This window comes from Coturnix japonica, chromosome 2 (genome assembly GCF_001577835.2).
Source record: "Coturnix japonica isolate 7356 chromosome 2, Coturnix japonica 2.1, whole genome shotgun sequence".
Taxonomy (NCBI): Eukaryota; Metazoa; Chordata; class Aves; order Galliformes; family Phasianidae; genus Coturnix; species Coturnix japonica.
Window position 1 is genome coordinate 553937 of NC_029517.1, and position 19928 is coordinate 573864.

At 53.0% G+C, this 19928-nt stretch overlaps 1 protein-coding gene across 1 annotated transcript; it reads left to right on the top strand.

The window, feature by feature from the left end:
* The first annotated feature begins 935 nt into the window (after positions 1–935).
* On the top strand, positions 936–14846 carry CDC25A (cell division cycle 25A). The gene is made up of 16 exons (XM_032443139.1): positions 936–1193; positions 2817–2902; positions 4792–4864; positions 5519–5557; positions 5692–5728; positions 6088–6189; positions 7008–7124; positions 7777–7911; positions 8506–8580; positions 9682–9834; positions 10115–10207; positions 10541–10603; positions 10703–10801; positions 11355–11485; positions 11599–11710; positions 12957–14846. The coding sequence occupies exons 1-16, from the start codon at positions 1060–1062 to the stop codon at positions 13095–13097; spliced, it is 1590 nt and encodes a 529-aa protein (XP_032299030.1). The 5' UTR covers positions 936–1059; the 3' UTR covers positions 13098–14846.
* The last annotated feature ends 5082 nt before the right edge of the window (positions 14847–19928 follow it).

A 19928-nucleotide genomic window follows, 5' to 3' on the forward strand; every position in this document is an offset into this window, starting at 1 on the left:
CAGTGATAGAACTAGAGGGAATGGTTTTAAGCTGCGTCAGGGGAGGTTCAGGCTGGACATTAGGAAGTATTACTTCTTGGAAAGAGTAGTCAGGCATTGGAATGCACTGCCCAGGGAGGTGGTGGAGTCACCGACCATGGGAGTGTTCAAGAAACGCTTGGATGTGGTTCTAAGGAATATGATTTAGCTGGGAAGTATTGGTAATGGTTGGACTAGATGATCTTCTAGGTCTTTTCCAACCTTGATAATTCTGTGATTCTGTGATTCTGATTTGGAAGGGACCTGATTGGGAAAGGATCTGATTGGGAAGGATCTGATTGGGAAGGATCTCCCACTCCCTGCAGTGCACAGGGATGCCCTCAGCTCCATCAGAGCTGTGTGTGCTGCAGGGATGGGGCGGCACCACTCTCACTGCAGGCTGTGCAGCACCTTCAGTGCATGAGATCCCTCCTTAGACCCATGGACACCTCCCCGCTCTGAGTTTGAAGCCATTTGTCGCTCAGCCCATGGCTCCCTCCATCTTCCTGCCCGGCCGCCATCTTCCTGTGGGCCTTTATCACTCATTGCTCTCACGTGGATCTCTTTGGACCAGAAGTGACACAGACAGAGTTCTTTGGCTCACCAGGGCCCGGTTTTTTGCCTTATTTTGTGCTACTTTTCCCTCATCTCCCCCTGTTCCATCTCTTAGGGATCTGTGGGGGTGGTGTGTAGGGCCTTCCTGATGCAGAGAACTACATTTCCCAGCGTGCACCGGCGAGGCGGGCAACGCTTTCTCTTGCAGTTGCATGCCGGGAAATGCAGTTCCGCAGCCAGGTCAGCGGGTTACCCCTTTCCCTATTGGACAGCTCGCCTGCCGATCAGTGAGGAGTTGGTCCCTCCCCCCGCTCCGATTGGTCAGAGGAATGGAGAGCTGAGGAGAAAAGCCCTCCCCTTCCCCGCGCCTCCTTCTGATTGGCGGAGAGGCGGTTTGGCGCCAGCGACGGGTGGCGGCCGGGCTCAGTGCGGCGCGGGCAGCGCTGCCAGTCGGACGCGCGGCTCGGTTGGCTCCGGCTCGGCCCGATGGATCCCGCCGCGTCCCGCCGCCTCCCGCCGCTCTCTCCGGCTCCACCCGCCGCCGTGGTCAAGTCTCTGTTTCCTGCCGAGCTCTCGCCGGTCTCGGATCTTCGCCGCACCATGGAGCAGCTGGGACACGGGTCAGTCGGAGCCCCCTCCCACCGAGGCCCCCTTTGATCCCCTCCATGGCCTCCCCTCCTCCCCTTCTCCCCTCGGTTTCCTCTCACCCCGTTCATGCAGCGATGTCTGCCCGCCCGTCCCATCGCAGCCCCGGCCCGTGGGGCTCCTGGAGCCGAGGCCCGGAGCAGCTTCACCCCAACCCACGGGCACAAAGGGCCGCTTCCTCCCTGCCCCCCTTCAATTAACGCCCCAACAACCCCCTACACCCGCTCCTCAGCTCCTTCCCCAACGGCGCCTTGAGGCCCATTTCTCCCCCCCTCCAAACTGAGCCTTCCAGGGCTTCTTTAGTCCCTAAAACCTCAGCCCGGGGCTCTTTCCCATCCCCTCCGTATCCCCTTAAGGAGCCTTTGATGAGCCCTTCCCCACCCCAGTTTCCTCCGTGCAAAGTGAGGCCTCCAGGATCTCAGCAACCCCCCAAACCAAGGCCTGGACATCCCCCCCATCCCCAAACCAAGGCCTGGAGATCCCCCCCCCCCTCCCCCAGCCAGGACACGGGGCAGCTCTTCCCGTTCTGCCCCCAAAGCGAGGCCCTGCTCCTCCCCCCGCAGCTCACAGCACCCCCTCACCCCTCCTCCCTTCCCTCCCTTGCTGCTCTCCCGTCCACACATGGTGCAGGCCCACATCCCCACGTGCCACCATCTTCCATCTCATCTCTTCCCACTCTGTGGCTGCTTTTCTTGCTTTGCAGCTTGGCTCTCTTATGGCTCCCATTTCACTCTGGCCTCCTGTCCATTCCCGAGTGTCCTGCTGCTATTTCTCCTTTTGCTGCTTGCTTTTAGATGCTTCATGTTCCTGTGATCCTTCCCACCTTCAGATTCCAGGGATTCCTGCTAACGCCTCCCACCAGGCCCTTCCATTTTGGGTTGCTCTCCCACCTTGTGCCCAGCTCCATCTTTGGAGTTAATCAGTGTGATAAGAGCAGCCCCACTCGGTAGCTTTACCCTCATTTGAAGGTGATGGAGAGGAACCCTGTGGCTGCCCATGTGTGTGAGCAGCATGTGCTCCCAGTGCTCCTGCACCCAGCACTGTGTGTGTGTGGGAGGAGAGCTGCACCCACTTGAGGTTGGGTGGGCAGGGAAGGGTGTGGGCTCAAGCCTCAGCTTTAACAAGCTCTTATTAGCTTTAATAAATCCCCCAAACCAAAGCAGGCCAAAGCTCCCAGTTCTCAAACTCAAAGTTCATTTCTATATACAAAACAATCATAAAATCAGTGCTGGACAGGTTACAGTCCTGAGAGAGACAATGGGCTGTTGATAGGGGTGTTCCCAGCTTTGGGAGGTGCTGCTGTGCCTCCAGGCACCGATATCTCACGCTCCATATACAAACTGGTTTTAGTGCTAAACTTTTCTTGCAAGCTGTCCTGTTGTATTAAATCCTTTGTTAGTGAAGGTGCAACAGCATGAGGGGCTCGGAAACAGCCTCAGAGGAGGAAAAAGAGCCCACAAAAGCTCGTGGTTTGTGTGCTGTGCGGAAGGGCTGGTGGAGTGGTGCAAGGTGACTGACAAGGCTCTCAGTTCTGTGCTGTGTATCTGTGTTCTTGTGCTCCTGTCTTGTATTAAAAACATTGAACGTTCCTTTTACAGGCAGCATGAAAATACTGAACAAGACCTGGGAAACAAGAGCACAAATGGTCTGCAAAGAACAGTGTCCTCAGAGTCGACAGACTCAGGTACGGTGCTCACAGTAAATGATGAGTAAGGAATGGGAAGCGCTGTATTCTTACTCTGCTCACACATTTGAATGCAGAACTAATGCTGCCTTTGGTCCCTGCAGCCACTTCTCACCCTCACACCTGTGGAGGGAGGCAGGCTTGTTTCTGCTGCTCAGCAGATGTCCCACAGCCCACGTTTTGAGTTGTTTTCTCTGTTAACTGTTCTAGACTGTGCTTGCAGTGAAGTTAACATGGAGGAAAAACTGGTTCTGGCTCCAAATGGGGTGTGGCAGAGAGAGCATTTTGTTTTGCTTCTTATCACAGAATGGTTTGGGCTGGAAGGGACAAAGCTCCAACCCCCTGCTACAGGCAGGGCCACCAACCTCCCCATTTCAGAGCAGCCCAGGCTGCCCAGGGCCCCATCCAACCTGGCCTTCAACACCTCCAGGGATGGACGGGGCATCCACAGCCTCTGGGCAGCTGTTTTCCATGGGCACTCTCTCCCACTCCTCACAGATCAACAAACTGTCCCCCTCGAACATCCACCCGTCCCATCGGCCCTCCAATCAATACACCCATCCATTTCCCCTTCCCCGTCCTGCCTCTTATCTGCCCTTTCACAGAGCTGACTTCCACCCCGTCTTTTCTATGGAAGGCTCCCTTCAGGTCTGGGCAGGCTGCGACTGAGCTCAACCCCGCAGCCCTTCCTTACTCTTTCTCCATGACCTCGAACAAGCCCAGCTCCCTCAGCCTCTTGCTGATCGTGGCAGCGTGCTGCGCATGCCTCATGGAGCATCTTTGTGCCTCCTCTGGACCCTCTCCAACAAGCTCCCTGGTCTTTCCTGTATTGGGGCCCAGCTTCTGGAGCAGCAGCTGCAGATCGGGGCCTCGCCGAGAGGCAAGAGCAGAGAGGACGATTCATTCGCCTCGTCCCTGCTGGCCACCCCTCTGCTACTCTATGAGCTGGTGACCGCTTTTCATGTTGAGCCGCGGTCATACGGGCCTGACGTATTGACGGGCTCAGTGCCGTTTCGGAAGCTCGAGTTAGCATTCTGCTGTCTTGCGCCTGTTAGACCACAGCGAACAATACCTGCCTTTAGGCTTCAGAATGGAGCCAGGTTGAGTTCCCCCCCACTTTTGGAGGGTTGTGATAAGGCGCGTGGGACCCCCCAGTTTGCCGTCCTGTGGTTTCTCCTTCTAAACTTGCAAGGACCCTCTGCTATCTTCCCCTATCTGCATGGGCTCATATGCCGGCCTGCACAAGCAAGCCCCGGTTCTCACTCTCTGGTGCGCTTGGACGTTCCTTGGTCTCGTGGGTTTTCTGCCTGTGTGTGCTTTTGGTGTTCCAGCCGGCAGCGGAGGGTCCGGGGTTACTGTTACAGCAACTCGATGCTTGTTGAGTTTAAGTTCTCTTTGATATACCCCTCCCCGCTGCTCGTCGGTGGACCTCGCGGAAATTTTCTCAGTGCTTCCCCTGGGTCGCACACGACGACTCTTTATGCACGGCGGAGGTAGTTCTCAGTGTGGTAATAGCTTCAGCCTTCAAAAGGGAGCACTGAAATAGACGAGGGTGTGCAGCTGCCGTCAAGGCTACAGGGACAGCATAAGGAATCTGGAGCTGGCTGCATCTCTGCTGCTTGGCTCTCTTTCTTTTCCTTGTCTTGGTACAGTCAGAATCTCAAGATGTCTTCTGCTTGTTAATTCGGTGCATGGAGCTGTTCGCCCTTATTCTCAATATGGCTGCACACCCTGAATGTGCGAAGGACAGCCATGGTCAATGTCAGCTATCAGTCAGCTCAGCACTTCTTGTTATGAGCTTTCAGCGATGACCCAATGTTGCTGCCATTCCCTATGGGACTGAGGGCACAAGGACTCACTAAAAACAAAATGCTGTCTGGTTGCTGCAGGTTGCTGCCCTTGTGATTCGCTCATCGGCCTACCCCTGACGCCCAGGACATCCAGAGAGGAAACGTACGTAAGCAGATGCTAAGCCTGACCTCTGCAGCTTCACATTGCACTGTTAACAAGTGTAGGCTGATGAGAGGCTTAACGTGACATCTCCTTTGCTGGCACGTGTGTAGTGGGCCCTTCTCTTTTACCCTTCTAAACGGTGTGCTCCCACACTGCAAGTGCAGGTGCTGCCTTGCTGTGCTGTCTGTCCCCACTGCTTGCAGCTCAGTGAGCTGCGGCAGCCACCCTGCACTGCGTGTAAGCTGCAGTTTGCTCTCAGTACTTAACTATAAGCTTTTGCTTGGACATGTCTTAACTGATTCCATGCAATTGCTTTTAGCCTTGAATTTGTCTCTCTTGATTAGATTTAAATAAACACGTTTCCTAATCTTTTATCCCTGGGGGTGGGGGAGAGGTGCCTTTGGTCCCCGATTTCCCCAGCTTTTCTCTTTGCATTGGCTTTGTGTCTAATCAATGCTGGAAGTCCTTTGAGGAAAGGAGGGAGAGTGGGATTCCAACATGTGCTTTCAAAACCAGGCTGGGATAAGCTGGCCATAAATACCTGTTGAGAAGGACGAGGTGTTATCAGGAAGCATCTGGCTTCTGTTTAGTGCTGTGACTCAAATACAAGGTTGATTTTTGAGTTTGCTATCCTTTGTTGTTAACTGTGGGGCTTTTCTCTTTCAGATTTGAGAAGGCAATTCTTGCATCTAGCAGACTGAAGTAAGTATTCTCCTGTCTAACATCCACTCACTGCTATGGATTTGCCTCCAGCTTTATAGTGCTGTGGGATGCTGCTCTCATAACTGTCTTCCAAAAGGAAATGTTGACAATAAATGTGTTCTTTCTCATTGTAGCCTTCGACTGCCTCTCAGAAGAATCCATTCACTGCCGGTAAGTGAGGGTGGTGTTCATCTTGCATAAATGTTAAAGGGTTTACTGTGCTGACTGTTTTTAGTTGGGTACCTCCCACTTCTTGTTAATTTATTCCCTTCAAGAACAGCTGTTGTGGTAGTTGGTTGAAAACTAAGAGCAATGGTTTGTAAACTTGAAACCTAGTTTGGGTGTTGGCTGTGGGATCTCACCAGTGTAGCTTTGTCTGTTGCTAATGCAGCTGAAACGCAGCCCAGCCTGCACTCACTTGCAGAGGAAGACCTCATAATCTCATTAATGCATCTCTTGTGCTTAAGATGTACTAGTACAGAGGCGGTACTGGAAAATGCTTAACTAGCTTTTCTGTCTGAATTGTATAGCAAAGGCTCCTGGGCTCCAGTCCTGCTCTGAAGAGAAGCCATTCGGACTCCACAGATTGTAATGCTTTTCAGCTCCTAGAACAGAATGAGAATAAGGAGAATGTGAGTATTGCGTGTTGCCTCTGGGGATGGTGTGGTGTGAGAGGTGGTGCTGAGGAAGCTGAACCAGCACTCCTTCATGGGCAGATGTGGTGGGAGAAGTTTGGGAGCTGCCTGTCAGACTGCAGCTCAGACATCACAAAGCTTTGTGCAGCTCAGCTTAGAGAAAGTTGCAGCAAAGTGTGATGGCACTGGTTACAGTGACTGCAAAGTGATGATAGGCTGATAACAAGGAGGAAGGCTTTGTACAACTCCTTCCTCCTTGCTGTAGCACCTGGCTCCTCTCTGTCTGTGGCAAGGTGAAGCATTTCCATAATGCTGTCCTTGGCTATCTGTGGGGGGTGCCTGCAAGAGGCTGCCTAGATCTCCATGTCTTCTTTTACTCCAATGTGGGGAGTTCTGGTTCCTCAGCAGCACAATTGTGCCTTTATCCTCATGCTCGGGGAGGCCTTGCTGCTGGCTGTGCTGTCTGCGGGGTGCTGACAGGCCCAGGCACCATCACCCAGCAGCAGATGATGTTCTGAGCAGGCTGTAGCTGCCTTAGCATGGCTTCTTTAGCAGAGAACTTGACCAACAAAAAGAAAACCAAAATGCTTTGAGCTTGCAGATAATGAGATGAGAGCTTGGTTGTGTCAGGTGAATCACTGTTGTAACGTCTTTGAGTGTGAATGTTTTCAAAGCAGACTGTTCCTGTTTGGCAGCAGGGAACTTGAATCCAAAATGTCTGGTAGCTTAAAGGTGGGAGAGGAGGTAGAAAGGTTCTGGTAGTGTGCAGTGTTCATTGTTTTGGTAAACCAGTCACTTTTCTCTCTTTGATTCAGGAATCATTTGAGTTTAAGAAGCCGACCAAGCCAGCTTCTCGTAGTTCTGTGCACGTCCACTCCCATGGTGGGAAAAGTGTTCTTGGACAAAGGCAGGACTCAGCCCTGGCTCAGGGAGTAAGTACCTCAGTGGTGTTGGTAGTTATTGTCCTGTCCTCTGCACACCTGCTGGGAGGAGGAAAAACTATCATGGCCCTGTTCTGAGACAGTGCTGTTAATCACCACTGTTCGTGTGCCCAAAAGGGAAGCTTATCTTTCTATCAGATGCAAAAACTGGTTTTGTCTGGGGCTCAGTATTTGGGCAATACTGAGCTGTGGCTGTGGTGCAGAGCATCCAGTGAGTGTGGGTGTCAGTGCAGAGTAGATGTAGTTGGATCCTTGCACGGAAACAGAGCCTTGGGGGGCAAGTCCTGTCTGTACTTGTTGAATTTGGTAGAGCTTTGTCTTGGTACTCCTGACCTTGTGTTTGTTAACTGCAGTCAGTGTTAGTTCCCATTCTCTGCCATCAGTTGTTTCTCTCCTTTGTAATTCACTATGCAGTGTTTCCAGGAGAGGAGCTCTATTGATTAACCAGGCTAATGGAGCACACTGCTGTAAGGACTAAATAAAATATGAGGGCTTAGTTTGGGGTTTGCTCAGGTCAGTGTATTCAAGGGGCTGGATTAACCACTAACTTGCCTGTACTTCCTGATGGGATGGCATTGTTTCTATCTGCAGCATCCTGCTGTAAAGAGATGGAATGTCATTAAAACTAAATGTTTTGTCTCAGTTTCCCACTCAAGAAATGCCCACGGGTGAAGTGGAAAACTACAGGCCAGCTTTCCTGCAGCAGGCTTCTCTGCCTTCCTCTGAAAGCGAAGATGATGATGGATTCTTGGAGCTCTTAGATGAGCAAGATCTGAAGGTAGGTACAAAAGCAGTGCAATGCTCTTCTAATCAGCTCTGTATAATGTGGCGTCTGCAGCATATGCATGTTCTGGTGGTAATTCAGACTGCAGGTAGGCAGGCATGAGGGATTATTGGAGGACTCAGTGATGTTTCTCAGCTCTTCCATTGTAGTGTCTCTGTTTTATGTGCCGTTCCCTAGTGCAGACAATGGGATTTGCTTGGTGTGTGATCAGCAGTTAGAGAGGTATTGCTGCTGTTCCTTCTGGTGTTTGAATTGTGAATCTATAGAGGGTGATTGAAAGAGTTGGTGTTTTCTATAGAAGTTCTCTGAGGGAGCTAAAGGTAATATTTGCTTTCAGATCACTTAAATAGAAGTCCAGTTCCTAGATGAACTCGACATGCTTAAGGCTTTGGAAGAGCATTGTTTTTAATCAATGAATGAGTTGATTTAGCTTATCCTTTCCAGTGTGGCTCAGCTCATCGCTCAATGAAATAACAGAGCTGGTAATGGAGTTGTTAAAACTGCTCAGGCTTACAGGAGTCTCAGGTGTTTACAGTGTCTGTCAGCAGTGAGGCAGATGAGAGTGAACTTTCTTTCTTTCATTCTCAGAATGATGAGGAGATGCCGTCTGACGTGTCAAGTCTCTGGACTGCACCGCTGGTCACCAGGAGGCCATACAGCCGGGTGAGTGTTGTCCTTGTGTCCATCTGCCCCCCTGGGCCCTGTGGTGGTGGTGGCTCTGATCCTGTACCTCCCATCACAAAACGGGGCAGTGCAAGACCCCTGCAGTATTGTGTTACTGTTAAGCCTGCTGCTTGGGAGATTGTGTCAGTGTAGGATGGTGCTCACAGTGGGTGTGTATCCACGTTAACTTGCTTTTTACAAAAACACTTATAAATGGGAGGAGGTCTTGACTTCTCTTATCAAATACTGGTGTACCTTGAATGCAGCCCTCACAGCCCTACCTGGGATGCCTGTAACCCACACTTCGGATAATAGGCTGTGAGGGCAGTACAGGCTCAGAATCTGCCGTGGTCTGCTGGTTGATACAAAGCGTTCTGCCAGCATGTCATAATGTGCTCTGAGCTCACCCAGTCCTCACAGCCAGAAACAAGTGTTAGTGGGAACATAAGCCCCCAGTGTAGGTGATCCTGAGCACATCCTGCTGTTGCTGTGCTGTGACAGCACCTTAGATGAGCCAAACTTTACTGCAGTCATATCATGTAGAATGGGGAACTCCTGCTAGCATCACAGTCCTGTTCACATGGCAGCTCCTGCATTGCTGGTGCTCTGCAGGCATTTGCAAGGGTGATTCATGCAGAATGGCCAGGGCTGGAAGGGACACCAAGGATCATGAAGCTCCAACCCCCTGCTACAGGCAGGGCCACCAACCTCCCCATTTCAGAGCAGCCCAGGCTGCCCAGGGCCCCATCCAACCTGGCCTTCAACACCTCCAGGGATGGACGGGGCATCCACAGCCTCTGGGCAGCTGTTCCAGCACCTCCCCACTCTCACAGTACACAGCTTCCCCCGACATCCACCCTCAATCTGCCCTCCTTCAACTCCAATCCATTTCCCCTTGTCCTGCTAATATCATATCATCCTGTCATTGAATGGCTTGGGTTGGAAGGGACCCCAAGGATCATCAAGCTCCCACCCCTCTGCTGTAGGCAGGGCTGCCAGCATTTAACGCTAGACCAGGTAGTCTGGAAGTCTGAGGCTTGCTTAGTTTCTCTTAGTTTTTAGTCCTGGTCTTTGCTAGACATCTTCACTGTCTGCCCCCAGGCCAGGCGATGCCGCCTCTTTGGCTCTTCATCTCTGCCCAGCGGCGTAGGCAGAACCACCCAGAAAAGAATGGAGAGGTCCCAAGAGGAGAGTTCTTCAGGGAAAAGCAAGAAGAGGAAAAGCCTACCTGGAGCACAGTCTGAAGACTCAGAGGTTGGTGGCTTGGTGTAGTTTGGTGTTGCGGTGGAGAGTTAGAGCTCAGATAGAGGGGTCTTGTTTGTGAAGGTCAAGGAGGGTGAGTTTACGGGGGGAAGTGCTGGTCTAACAGTGTGGTGTGGGGCTGATGGAGGTGCTGCAGTAGCTGTGTGTTCCTGCATTGATCCTAAAGGGAAGCTGTGCATCAGGCTGTTAGTAAATGCTGACTCTTACCCTGTGGGGAAAGGGTCTCGTACCATCGGTGTTTGGCACTCATCTCTAACCTGTCTTCCTCTAGAACACAAAAATAGTAAAGACGCAATCCTCTGCAGCAGAAATCGAGAGCATTTTGGCCAGTGACCAGAGGGACCTTATTGGTGACTTCTCAAAGGTAATTGATTTGGTTTAATGGTCTCTTTTAGAGAGGTGTTATGAACCAGCCCCAAGTAAAGCGCTTCCCTTCTTCAGAGTACATCCCCCAGTCACTGGTGAAGGCTGCCAGTGAGAATGGTGCTCTCATAGGTCAGTCCTGAAGGATTTCTTCAGGATCTTCAGTGTAGGAGCCAAAGAAAAGCTGTGTCCCTCAACCTTGGGGTTCTGGGGTTTATAAATGCTGTGCTTGGCTCAAGAGATCCTTGTCAGTGCAGTGTTATAGAGCTGGGTGCTGTGCTGCTGTGTGGATTGTGGCTGGAATGTGCTCTGCTAAATGCTGTCTGTTTTCTAGGGTTATTTGTTCCATACTGTCGATGGGAAGCATCAAGATTTAAAATACATTGACTCAGAAATGGTATGTGCTCTGGGGACAGTGGGACGTTCTTTACTGAAATGGTTAAAAAAAAAGCCCTGAAAACAATTAAACGGTGCTTCGTTTGTTTGCTTTTTGCAGATTGTGTCTGTCCTGACTGGGAAGTTTGCAAGCTTCATTAAGGAGTGTGTGATCATTGACTGTCGCTATCCGTACGAGTACGAAGGAGGACACATCAAGGTATGTTGTGGTAGTGGGAGAGTAAGGCAGAGCTGCGTGGAGCAGCAGCCTGGACTCATTGTGCCTGTGTGCTGTGTGGATCTGCACGCACACTTGGTTTGTGGAGTAGCTCTGTAAGGGGGGAACTGCTCCCCTTCTCCTTCTGCAGAGGAGCAGATGAGTGGGCAGGCAGTTCCAGGGGAGGGTGTGTGACCTCCAGTGCTCGGTGTCCTCATCTCTGGGGTACTGAGAGGAGTCTCACAGTTGATTTAAACCACAGTCTTTTGCTATAGAATGAGTGGCTGTGGAGGCTATTAAAGCTTGCTGACCCTCTCTAATACAGTGAGTGAAATCCAGCTGGCTGCTTCTAGCTGCTGATGGGGCCCTCCTGAAGTGGGAGGCAGCGCAGCACTGGGCTGTGTGCAGCATTGCTTTGGTTTGAAGCTCTGTCTGCAGCATCAAGAGAGGGCTGGCAGAGCTCCCCTAGGAGCTGAGGAGAGCTTGCCCTAAAGTGGGGTGCACTCATTGCTGTGCTCCACTTACTGTGTGCTTTTGGGTTTGGCCACCTTCGCAGGGTGCTGTGAACCTCCACATGGAGGAGGATGTGGAAGACTTCCTGCTGAAGAACCCAATCCCTCCCTCGAAGAACAAACGGGTGATCATCGTCTTCCACTGCGAGTTCTCCTCGGAGCGGGGGCCTCGGATGTGAGTTACCCACATAGCCCTGTGTGAGCTTACAGCTGAGCTGTGGAGGGCAGAGGAGGTGCTGCTCTCCCTTGTTGCTTAATGCCAGCTTTCAACTGGGGTCTCCTCTGCAGGTGCCGCTTTGTGAGGGAGCGGGACAGGCTGGGGAACGAGTACCCCAACCTGCATTACCCAGAGCTGTATGTCCTCAAGGGGGGGTACAGAGACTTCTTCCTGCGATGCCGGGTAAGTAACACCTTCTGCAACTCTACACTTGTGCTCTCACCATAGCTGAACCTCAAATCAGACTTTCCTGAGAAGCAGAGACTGTTTTTCCTGGGCTATTTTTTCTGCTGTTTCACAGCACAGCCCTGCACTGAGAGCAGTCAGAACTTGGCAGTAACGTTGCCTTCATTTCCCTAAGCCAAGTTTATACCTCGGAACTGCTTTGCTGCCATGGCTGGAAGGCTTTCCCTCTTGTCTCTAGAGTAAGATCTAAAACTGTTTTGTCTCTGTAACAACTAGGAGTTCATAATATTACACAGAGGAGGAATTAAAGACTTTTCTCCTAGACCTGGCAGTAATTGCTGCATGACACATGGAAACCTCAAGCCTTGTGCTATGCTAAAAAAGCAAAATCAGAGAACTTGAGCTCTGAGTTTCCAGCCTATCCTTCCGAGGAGGAGACCAATAAGTGCCCAGCAGCTCTTCCCATCATGGTGGTTCTTGTTCTGCTTCTGCAGCACTTCGGTCACTGCCATTTCTCTCTGTTCTGGTGCTGTGAACCATGGCCTGCCTCTCACTTCAGTCCCTCCCAGAGCCTCACGCTTTGGAGCACCTCTCAGATTACCACTCTGCTTTGAGAACTGCAGTTCCAGGCAGATGTGAGATGCTCAGCCTTCCTGCAGCCCATGTTTGTTGGGCAGGGCAGTGCTGTGTGCTGCTCCCCACATTTGCCACACCTTGTTTCTCATCACTTCAGTTGCTGCTGATCACAGTGGTGGGTGCTGCTGTGTTTTTGGCCCAGTGTGGCTGTGGGTGCCCCAGGATTGTTCTGGCTCTGGGCTGGAGGGCCTCGAGGTGGCAGCATGGAACAGCTGATGGCACTGTTCCATATGCTGGGGGCTGGCTGAGCTGGAGGAGAAGCAAATGGTCTGTGTTAGTTCATTCCAGATCTGTGTTACTTCAAGGTGAATACTGAATATCCTTTGCTTGTGCTATATAATGATGTCTGCCAAAAAACTTGGGGTGAGAGTTTTGTCTGAGGGGCCGAAAGTCCTTTGCTTGTTAGCTCTCACTTCAGAAGTAGCTGTAATCTGAAGGTCACTTGGCTTTGCTCATCACTATCTGATGTGTGGCTGCAGCTCAGCCGGTCTCCTGTGTGCTTTGTTTCGGTGGCAGTGGTGTGCCAGGCTCTGCTGGCTGTGCTCAGAGCCCACCGCTCTGTGGCACAGTAAAATGAAACCAGAAACGAACCCATTTCTTTCCCCAGAGCTTCTGTGAGCCGCAGAGCTACCGCCCCATGCACCACGAGGACTTTAAAGAAGACTTGAAAAGATTTCGCACCAAGAGCCGAACCTGGGCCGGTGAGAGGAGCAAACGGGAACTGTACAGTCGCTTGAAGAAACTCTGAGGGCCAAAAAAGTGAACAAAGACTGCACCCCATGGCAGGGGGGAAGCTGCAGCCTGCTCCTTGCTGGCAGTTATCTGGTGTCTGCTCTCTTCATCTCTTGTCCTATTGGGAACACTGCAGCCACCGCTGGAACTGGGCAGCCTGGGTGCTGGCTGGCAGCTGGCTTCTGGGGCAATGTGCTGCTCCGGGGGAAAGGCTTTGCACATCACCACATCCCCCAACTGCCCCACGACCCCCAGGGCTGGAGGAGGCTGAGGCTGGTGCGAACAGTGAGGATCTTTTAGTGCTGGTAGCTTTTAAATGCCTTGTTTTAATTTAAATACAGTCCAACGAAGCTTAATGGTGCTGCAGTTGAATCATCCGGGTTGTGCTGGAGGCTGGTTCTGCTGCGGGGGGTGTGGGGGCTTCATTCTTTTTCTCAGCTTTGATTGTGTTTTGGTGAGGTGAGGAAATGGTTCTTCACAGTTGGGGTTTCCATGTGGCTGAACTCCCACATGACACTGTAGGAGCCCTCTGGACAAAACCCTGCGGGGAAATGGTGTGTTTTGTGTTGTATCATGTTCTCCTCATTTACTGGATTGCTTTATTTCATAGCAGCTTGAATGTAGCTGATGGGATGGTGTGGGGTGTCAGGAGGGCTGGGGCCCCATGCTGTGTTTATGTGGCTGCTGGGTATTTTGTTGTGAGGTTTCTGGAGGAAGCACATGGATCCATCAATGTGCTGCTGGGCTGCCCTGCATTCACCTTCATCCACCTCTGAAGCAGCAAAGCCTCCCCTGCTGGGAAATGGGAATCCTGGAGGGAAGAAGAGTTCTGCAGCCAGCACCGCCTGGAGCAGGGAGCTCCATCACCCACCTGTAACAGGGCTCATGGTTGCACATTACAGCAGGGCTGGTGTTAAAGCTGTGCTGGTGCTTGTGTCACATAGGACCAGACAACCTCAGTGCTGGCAGGGCTGCTGCTTTGCTCTGGCACCGCTGTGCTGCGTGGAGCTCATCCTCCCTGCCCATGTAGTGCTGCAGGAGCATCGCCTGGCAGCTCTGCTGCTCCCATTGCAGACACCTGCACGCTGCAAAGCTCGGCCTGCTCCATGTGAGCTCCTGTGCCCTGCAAAAAAAAAACATGGTAATGGTGCCTTAGGTGGAGTTCTGCCTTTAAGTTCTGCCTTCATTTTGTGGTTGTTTTTATTTTAAAGACTTTCTTAAACTGCTGCTCATCCCCTGCAGAACAGGGAGGGCAGATCTGGATTCGGACTTTCTTATTTTAAAATCAAAACAGCACCAGCTCAGCTTTGAGAAGGCAGCACCGTCAGCTGGCAGCGCTGCTATGGGACTGTCTGTATGTGCTGGGAGGTGTGGGCCCAACGTCAAGGCCACTGCAAACCCATCGTCCCTCTGTGTGAACTTTGCAAAGAGAAAAAGCAGCAGCTGCAGCAGTGTTGGGGCGATGCTCTTTTCTGACATCACTTCTTGGCTGTTTCTGTGCTAAGAGCATTCTGCTCTGTGCTCTTGCTGTGGATGTCTCTATATTCGCTCCTCCTGCGCAGGAGGTCGCTGTAGGGCAGTGCTGCTCCCATTCTCCTGCCCAGCCAGAAGGGTGGTCCTGCCTTTGTCCCTGCTGTGTTGTGTGTAAGGGGAGCCCTGGGGCCGTGGAGGAGGAGGCTGTATGTCCGGATGGGGTCTGTGCTACGTCAGCCTGCAGCTGTAATAGACATCTGCCAGTACAGAGAATAAAGTCCTTAAACTCTGACCTCTGTTCCACTCCTTCCGTGGCAGAAGGGCTGCAGTTGCTGTGCTGCCATCATCTTCCTCTGCTTCTCTGCTCCTGGGCTGACCCAGAGCTGCAGCAGTGCCTTCCAGTCCTCTGAGGGCTGAAGCTGAGAATGGGATGGGTTTGCTTGTTATTTTTCCCTTCTTGCCTCCATCTGTTGTCCTTAAAACCGATGCTGAAAGCAGCTTATGGCTTCAGCAGCTTTTGCCACAGAGCTCAGGGCTCGCTCTCCTGTTGCTTTACTTTTGTGACCCACGTGAAGCTCACGCTCCTTCATTTTGCAGTGTCTGCGACTCAGGGAAGTGGGAGCTGCAAAGGGTTGGCAGCTGCAGGCACCCTGCCTCCCCCTCTCTATTTCCTCCATAGTGCAGCTGTGCTGCAGCACCCCAGGAGCCCTCTTGGTGCTGGGCAGTGCTATGGGTCCGTTCACTCCTGTCCTGTGTTCTGCTTTCAGGATGGTGCTGGTTGCACTGCAGACAGGGTGTGCTGCCTGCGGGCAGGTTTGTAGCTTTGCAGCCACGAGAAGCCATCCCTGTTTGTTTCTGTTGGATGAACTCTCTGGCGATGTTTGCTCGGGCTTAAGCGAGGAGCCATAAAAAGGAGACTGGCTTCAAAAGAGGAAAGTGGAAGGAGGCCAGGAGGAGCGCGGCCAAGTTCTTCTTTCTCTTCCCATTGGTGCAGGAAATCCCCCAAACTGGGCATTGTCACATCAGGAGCAGCAGCCCTGCCTGACCCCAACCCTGACCCACACAGCCCGGCCAATGCAGGGTGTGGGAATGGTGCCAGCCTGGCTTGTCCCTTCTAGCAGCGCTTGGCTGGGAAGCGTGGCCAAGAGCCGAGGCACCAGCATCAACCTGGGCTGAGTGGGAGCTGCGCCGCAGCCCATCTCCAACATGGCTCCATCTCCATCGTGGCTCTCTCTAATGAGCTTCTGTCCCAGCCCAGAGCTCAGTCCTGGCAACACGGGGATGTTGTGCCATGAGATCCAATTCCTCCTGAAGAAGGAAACCATGCTTGGGGGTTGACGTCCTGCTGCCCTGAGCTTCCCCTTTCCTTAGCAATGATGGCTTTATGGGAGGCAGCACAGCTGTGGGTTATGGTGGCCATCCCCTCTGCTGGCCCTGTGTCCTGGGTCCTTGTGGTTTTCCATAACTGTCCTCAGCCCATGGAGAACTTGTCCCATGCTGGGGTGGTATTTGGGGCAATGGGTGAGCAGGGCTGACACTGAGCCGGCATTGCACAGGGAGATTTGTGTGAAGCACTGGGGCACAGCAACATGCCCAGCTCACCTCCATGGGGACGGCAGCAGGGAGGGATGCTGCAGCCCTTCCCTGCTTCTCCCGCTGGGAACCAGCAGGACGGCGGCCATGCAGATGGCTGCGGGGCTGCTCACGAGCCAGCTCCAGCTGCAGCGCCAGCAGCCCTGGTGCAACAGCAGCGTGGGATGGGGATGGCCCGAGCGGGGCTTTGTCCTCAACTGTGGCAGCTGCTCACAAAGCAAACGTGTGGCTGTGGCCTTGGAGACCGCCACTGCCCGCACCAAAGGCGTTCAGCAGCACACAAAGGCACCATTGTTGCTCCTATGTTGTAGCCGAGCTTCAAACAGTGAGTGGCTGTCGTGCATCGGCATTGCAGTGAGGCTGACATGTCCTTTGGGGCTGTGTGCTGCTGTGGGGGCGGCTGCAGCTCCTGGGAAACAGCCCCACACCATCATGGGGCATCCCCAGCACCATCCATGGGGAATGGCCTCGGGCTGTGCCAGGGAGGGTCAGCTTGGGCAACAGGAGCAGCTTGTCCAAAGAGCGGTCAGTGCTGGTACAGCTGTGCGGGGTGGGGGTCACCGTCCTGGGGGTGTTCAAAGCTGTGGCACTGGGGGATGTGGGCATGGGGATCTCAGAGCTCTTCAACCTGGACCCACAGTGTTGCAAAGCGTGGCCACGTGAAGGAGGGATGTCACGCCGTTCTGGAGCAGGTGCTGCCTGCAGAGCTGGGCGTTCTGCTGCCCTCCTTGTGCACTTCATCCCGGGTGGAATCATAAGATCCCTCTGAAGGGTTTGCATGGGGCCCACAGCAGCAACCTGGGCTGCTCTGCATCGTGTGCTGCTGGTGGGGGGAGAAGAAAGCCTGTGAGAAAGCATGAGGTTAAGATTCATTTCTGAACCTTCCTCTCTTTGTGCTCTGCCTCTGTTGGTGCTCATCTGCAGCTCTGGAGGGAACAAGAGTCAGCAGCATCGCGGCACATCCAGCTCAAACAGAAATCCGACGCCATCTCTTTGCAGAGCGGCTCCAAACACTGCCATGAATGCTCTGCTCCCCGGACAAGGAGCCTCTGCAGGTGCCTGCTGGAGCACAGCGGATCTCCCCGTCCTTTGGCCGACTTTCTGCTGGGAAACCTGCTGCAATAATCGCCGCGTTTGTAATATTGGGTTACCGATGGCATCCTAATGCTCTGTAATAACTGGGCATGTTTACCCGACAAACACGAAACTTCTCTTTCATCACCATCTCTCTGAGCTCCGTTCCTATCATTTGATCTAACCCCACGAGGAGCCTCAGAAACAACACCTGAGTCGCCGTCCTTTCATTGCGCTGCCAAGCAGGGGCTGGATCTCCTTTCCCAGGCTGAACCTGATGCTCTGTGGCCGCACACAGGGAGCTGAGTGCACGACTTTGTCAGCAGAGCCATCCGTGTGGGAGCAACTGGATGTTCTGCTTCTAAGTTTCCTGCTGGAATGGCCACGATGTGGGGCATTGCAGCTGTGGGACCGGGTGGTTGGGACGCTGCTCCCCATCTCCAGCCCTTCCTCCATGGCCGACCAGGACGGCTCCATATGGACCTGAAGGTGGCAGCTTCACCATGGAGCTCAGCACAGCCCTCCCTCTGCAGCCCCTGGGTGAGCGCCCCTGTTTAACGACCCTCGTTACCAACATTCATTCACTCTCCGGCTGCTCTGACTCCATCCCCTTTCCAATAACATCACATTCTCACCAGTGCTTCTTTGTTATGACTGTGGGAAGACTTTGAACCCAGATACAGGCTTAGCGAAGTATTCGTGATGACTGTGGCTCATCTTGTTGACCAAGGAGCTGCGTGTTCCCGCGGTGCTCCAATCCTGCCTCCATTTGCTGATACAGCACTTTGATTTTAAGTCTCTTGGCTCTTTGCAGAGCTCTGACATGACACCGCTCAGGTTTCCCAAGGAATCCATTCATCAGGCTCTAATGGGGCAGCGGCTCAAGTGCAGCAAAAATATTGCTAATACTCAGCAGTGGATTCATTTGGGTTGCAGTTGTGGGGGAATGCCGGGCTGATTGCAACCAGCACTGCTCTGCTGGCACATGGAGCCACAAACAGTGTCTTCCAAACAGCTGCCACGAACAGATTGCTCCTTAACTCTCCCTTCCAAAGGCTCTGTGGCCAAGAGGGGGAGACAGCACACATCAGAGACCGCTCTGACAGCAGAGTTCAGCCATTCACTTCTGAAACAGAACCATAGAATCACAGCACGGCCTGGGCTACAAAGGCCCACAGTGCTCATCCCATCCCAACCCCCTGCTGTGTGCAGGGTCACCAACCAGCAGCCCAGGCTGCCCAGAGCCACATCCAGCCTGGCCTTGAATGCCTGCAGGGATGGGGCATCCACAGCCTCCTTGGGCAACCTGTTCCAGTGCGTCACCACCCTCTGGGGGAAAAACTTCCTCCTAAGAATCACAGAATGGCCCGGGTTGGAAGGGACCCCAAGGATCACGGAGCTCCAACCCCCCACCACAGGCAGGGCCACCAACCTTCACATTGATACCAGCCCAGGCTGCCCAGGGCCCCATCCAACCTGGCCTTCAACACCTCCAGGGACAGAACTCTGGAGGCTGACAGCTCTGGGCTGACACGGATGGGTGCCCCCTGGCCTATGGCTGCTTCTCACAGTCTCCAGTTACTTCTGTATCTAAGATTTCAGGTTCAGTCAATGCTCTGTACCTCCATGCTGCTGCTTGTGGGGGTGCTCGGGTAACTCCAGGGCTTGGGCTGCTCGGGGCCTGCAGGATTCTGTGTCAGCAGCAGCAGCAGCAGCAGCACGTCCCTCATGCTGATGCAAAATGACCTTTTGGGGTTGCTTTTAATTTGATTTACCTTAATTTTTCTCGAGTCATTCCGGACTTCAAGGCAGTATCACCTTCGCCCTCACATGGCATCGCTGTGCTCCTGAAGGTCTGCATCCACCAGCACCAAATCCAGCCCCACTCTTAAAGCAGTGAATCACAGCACAGCTCTCTGCTCTGCCCTTCTGCCTGGGAATCTGCTCAGCTCCTCTTCCATTCCTCTTCCCAGGCTCTCTCTATCTGCAAGGTTCTCTGTTTATTCACTGACGCTGGCACTGAAGACTTCTATTTATGGAAGTCTTTATCACGTATTTTGTTATCACTTATTTGGTGTCATTTCATGCCTGTACTTTTCCCAGCGGCTCCAAACCTCCTTCAGCTGCAGAACTGGGGAGCAGCGCCATGAGAGGAGTCCTGCTTCCACCCCAGCGGGGTTTCTCCCTCTTTAAAAGGGGATAGAGACACCACCTTGCAGTCGAGGACAGCTAACAGGGAGCCAGCAAGGAATGGAGCTTGTGGAGTGCGGCCGTTTGGCCGCCTGGATCCTCTGCCAAATGCTTCCTATATTTCCAGCTGTGTTGGCCGTGTTTGCCCGGTGTCCCCTGCGCCACCCTGGGGCCTCCCTCTGCCTCCTGCTGAATGTAAGCGCCGCACTCCTCCAATGTCCCACAGCCTTCTGCATGTCCCCTCCCTTCCCTTCTCAATTCTACTTCCTGCCGAGACTTTTCTTTCCCATCAGATGATCATTATTATTATGTACGAACCATTGCAATTCTATTCCAAGCAGCTGAGCTCTCCCCCCCCCCCCCAACACACACACTTAAATAGTCGTTTTTGGGAGATGAGTAAGGATTGCGATGGGAATTCTCAGCCGTCGGGATGGGAGCTGCTCTCATTTCCCCCAGCGCTCGCGGCTTTTTTAAGCGAGAGCAGAAGGAGATGCAGAAAAAACTGCTGCTGTTT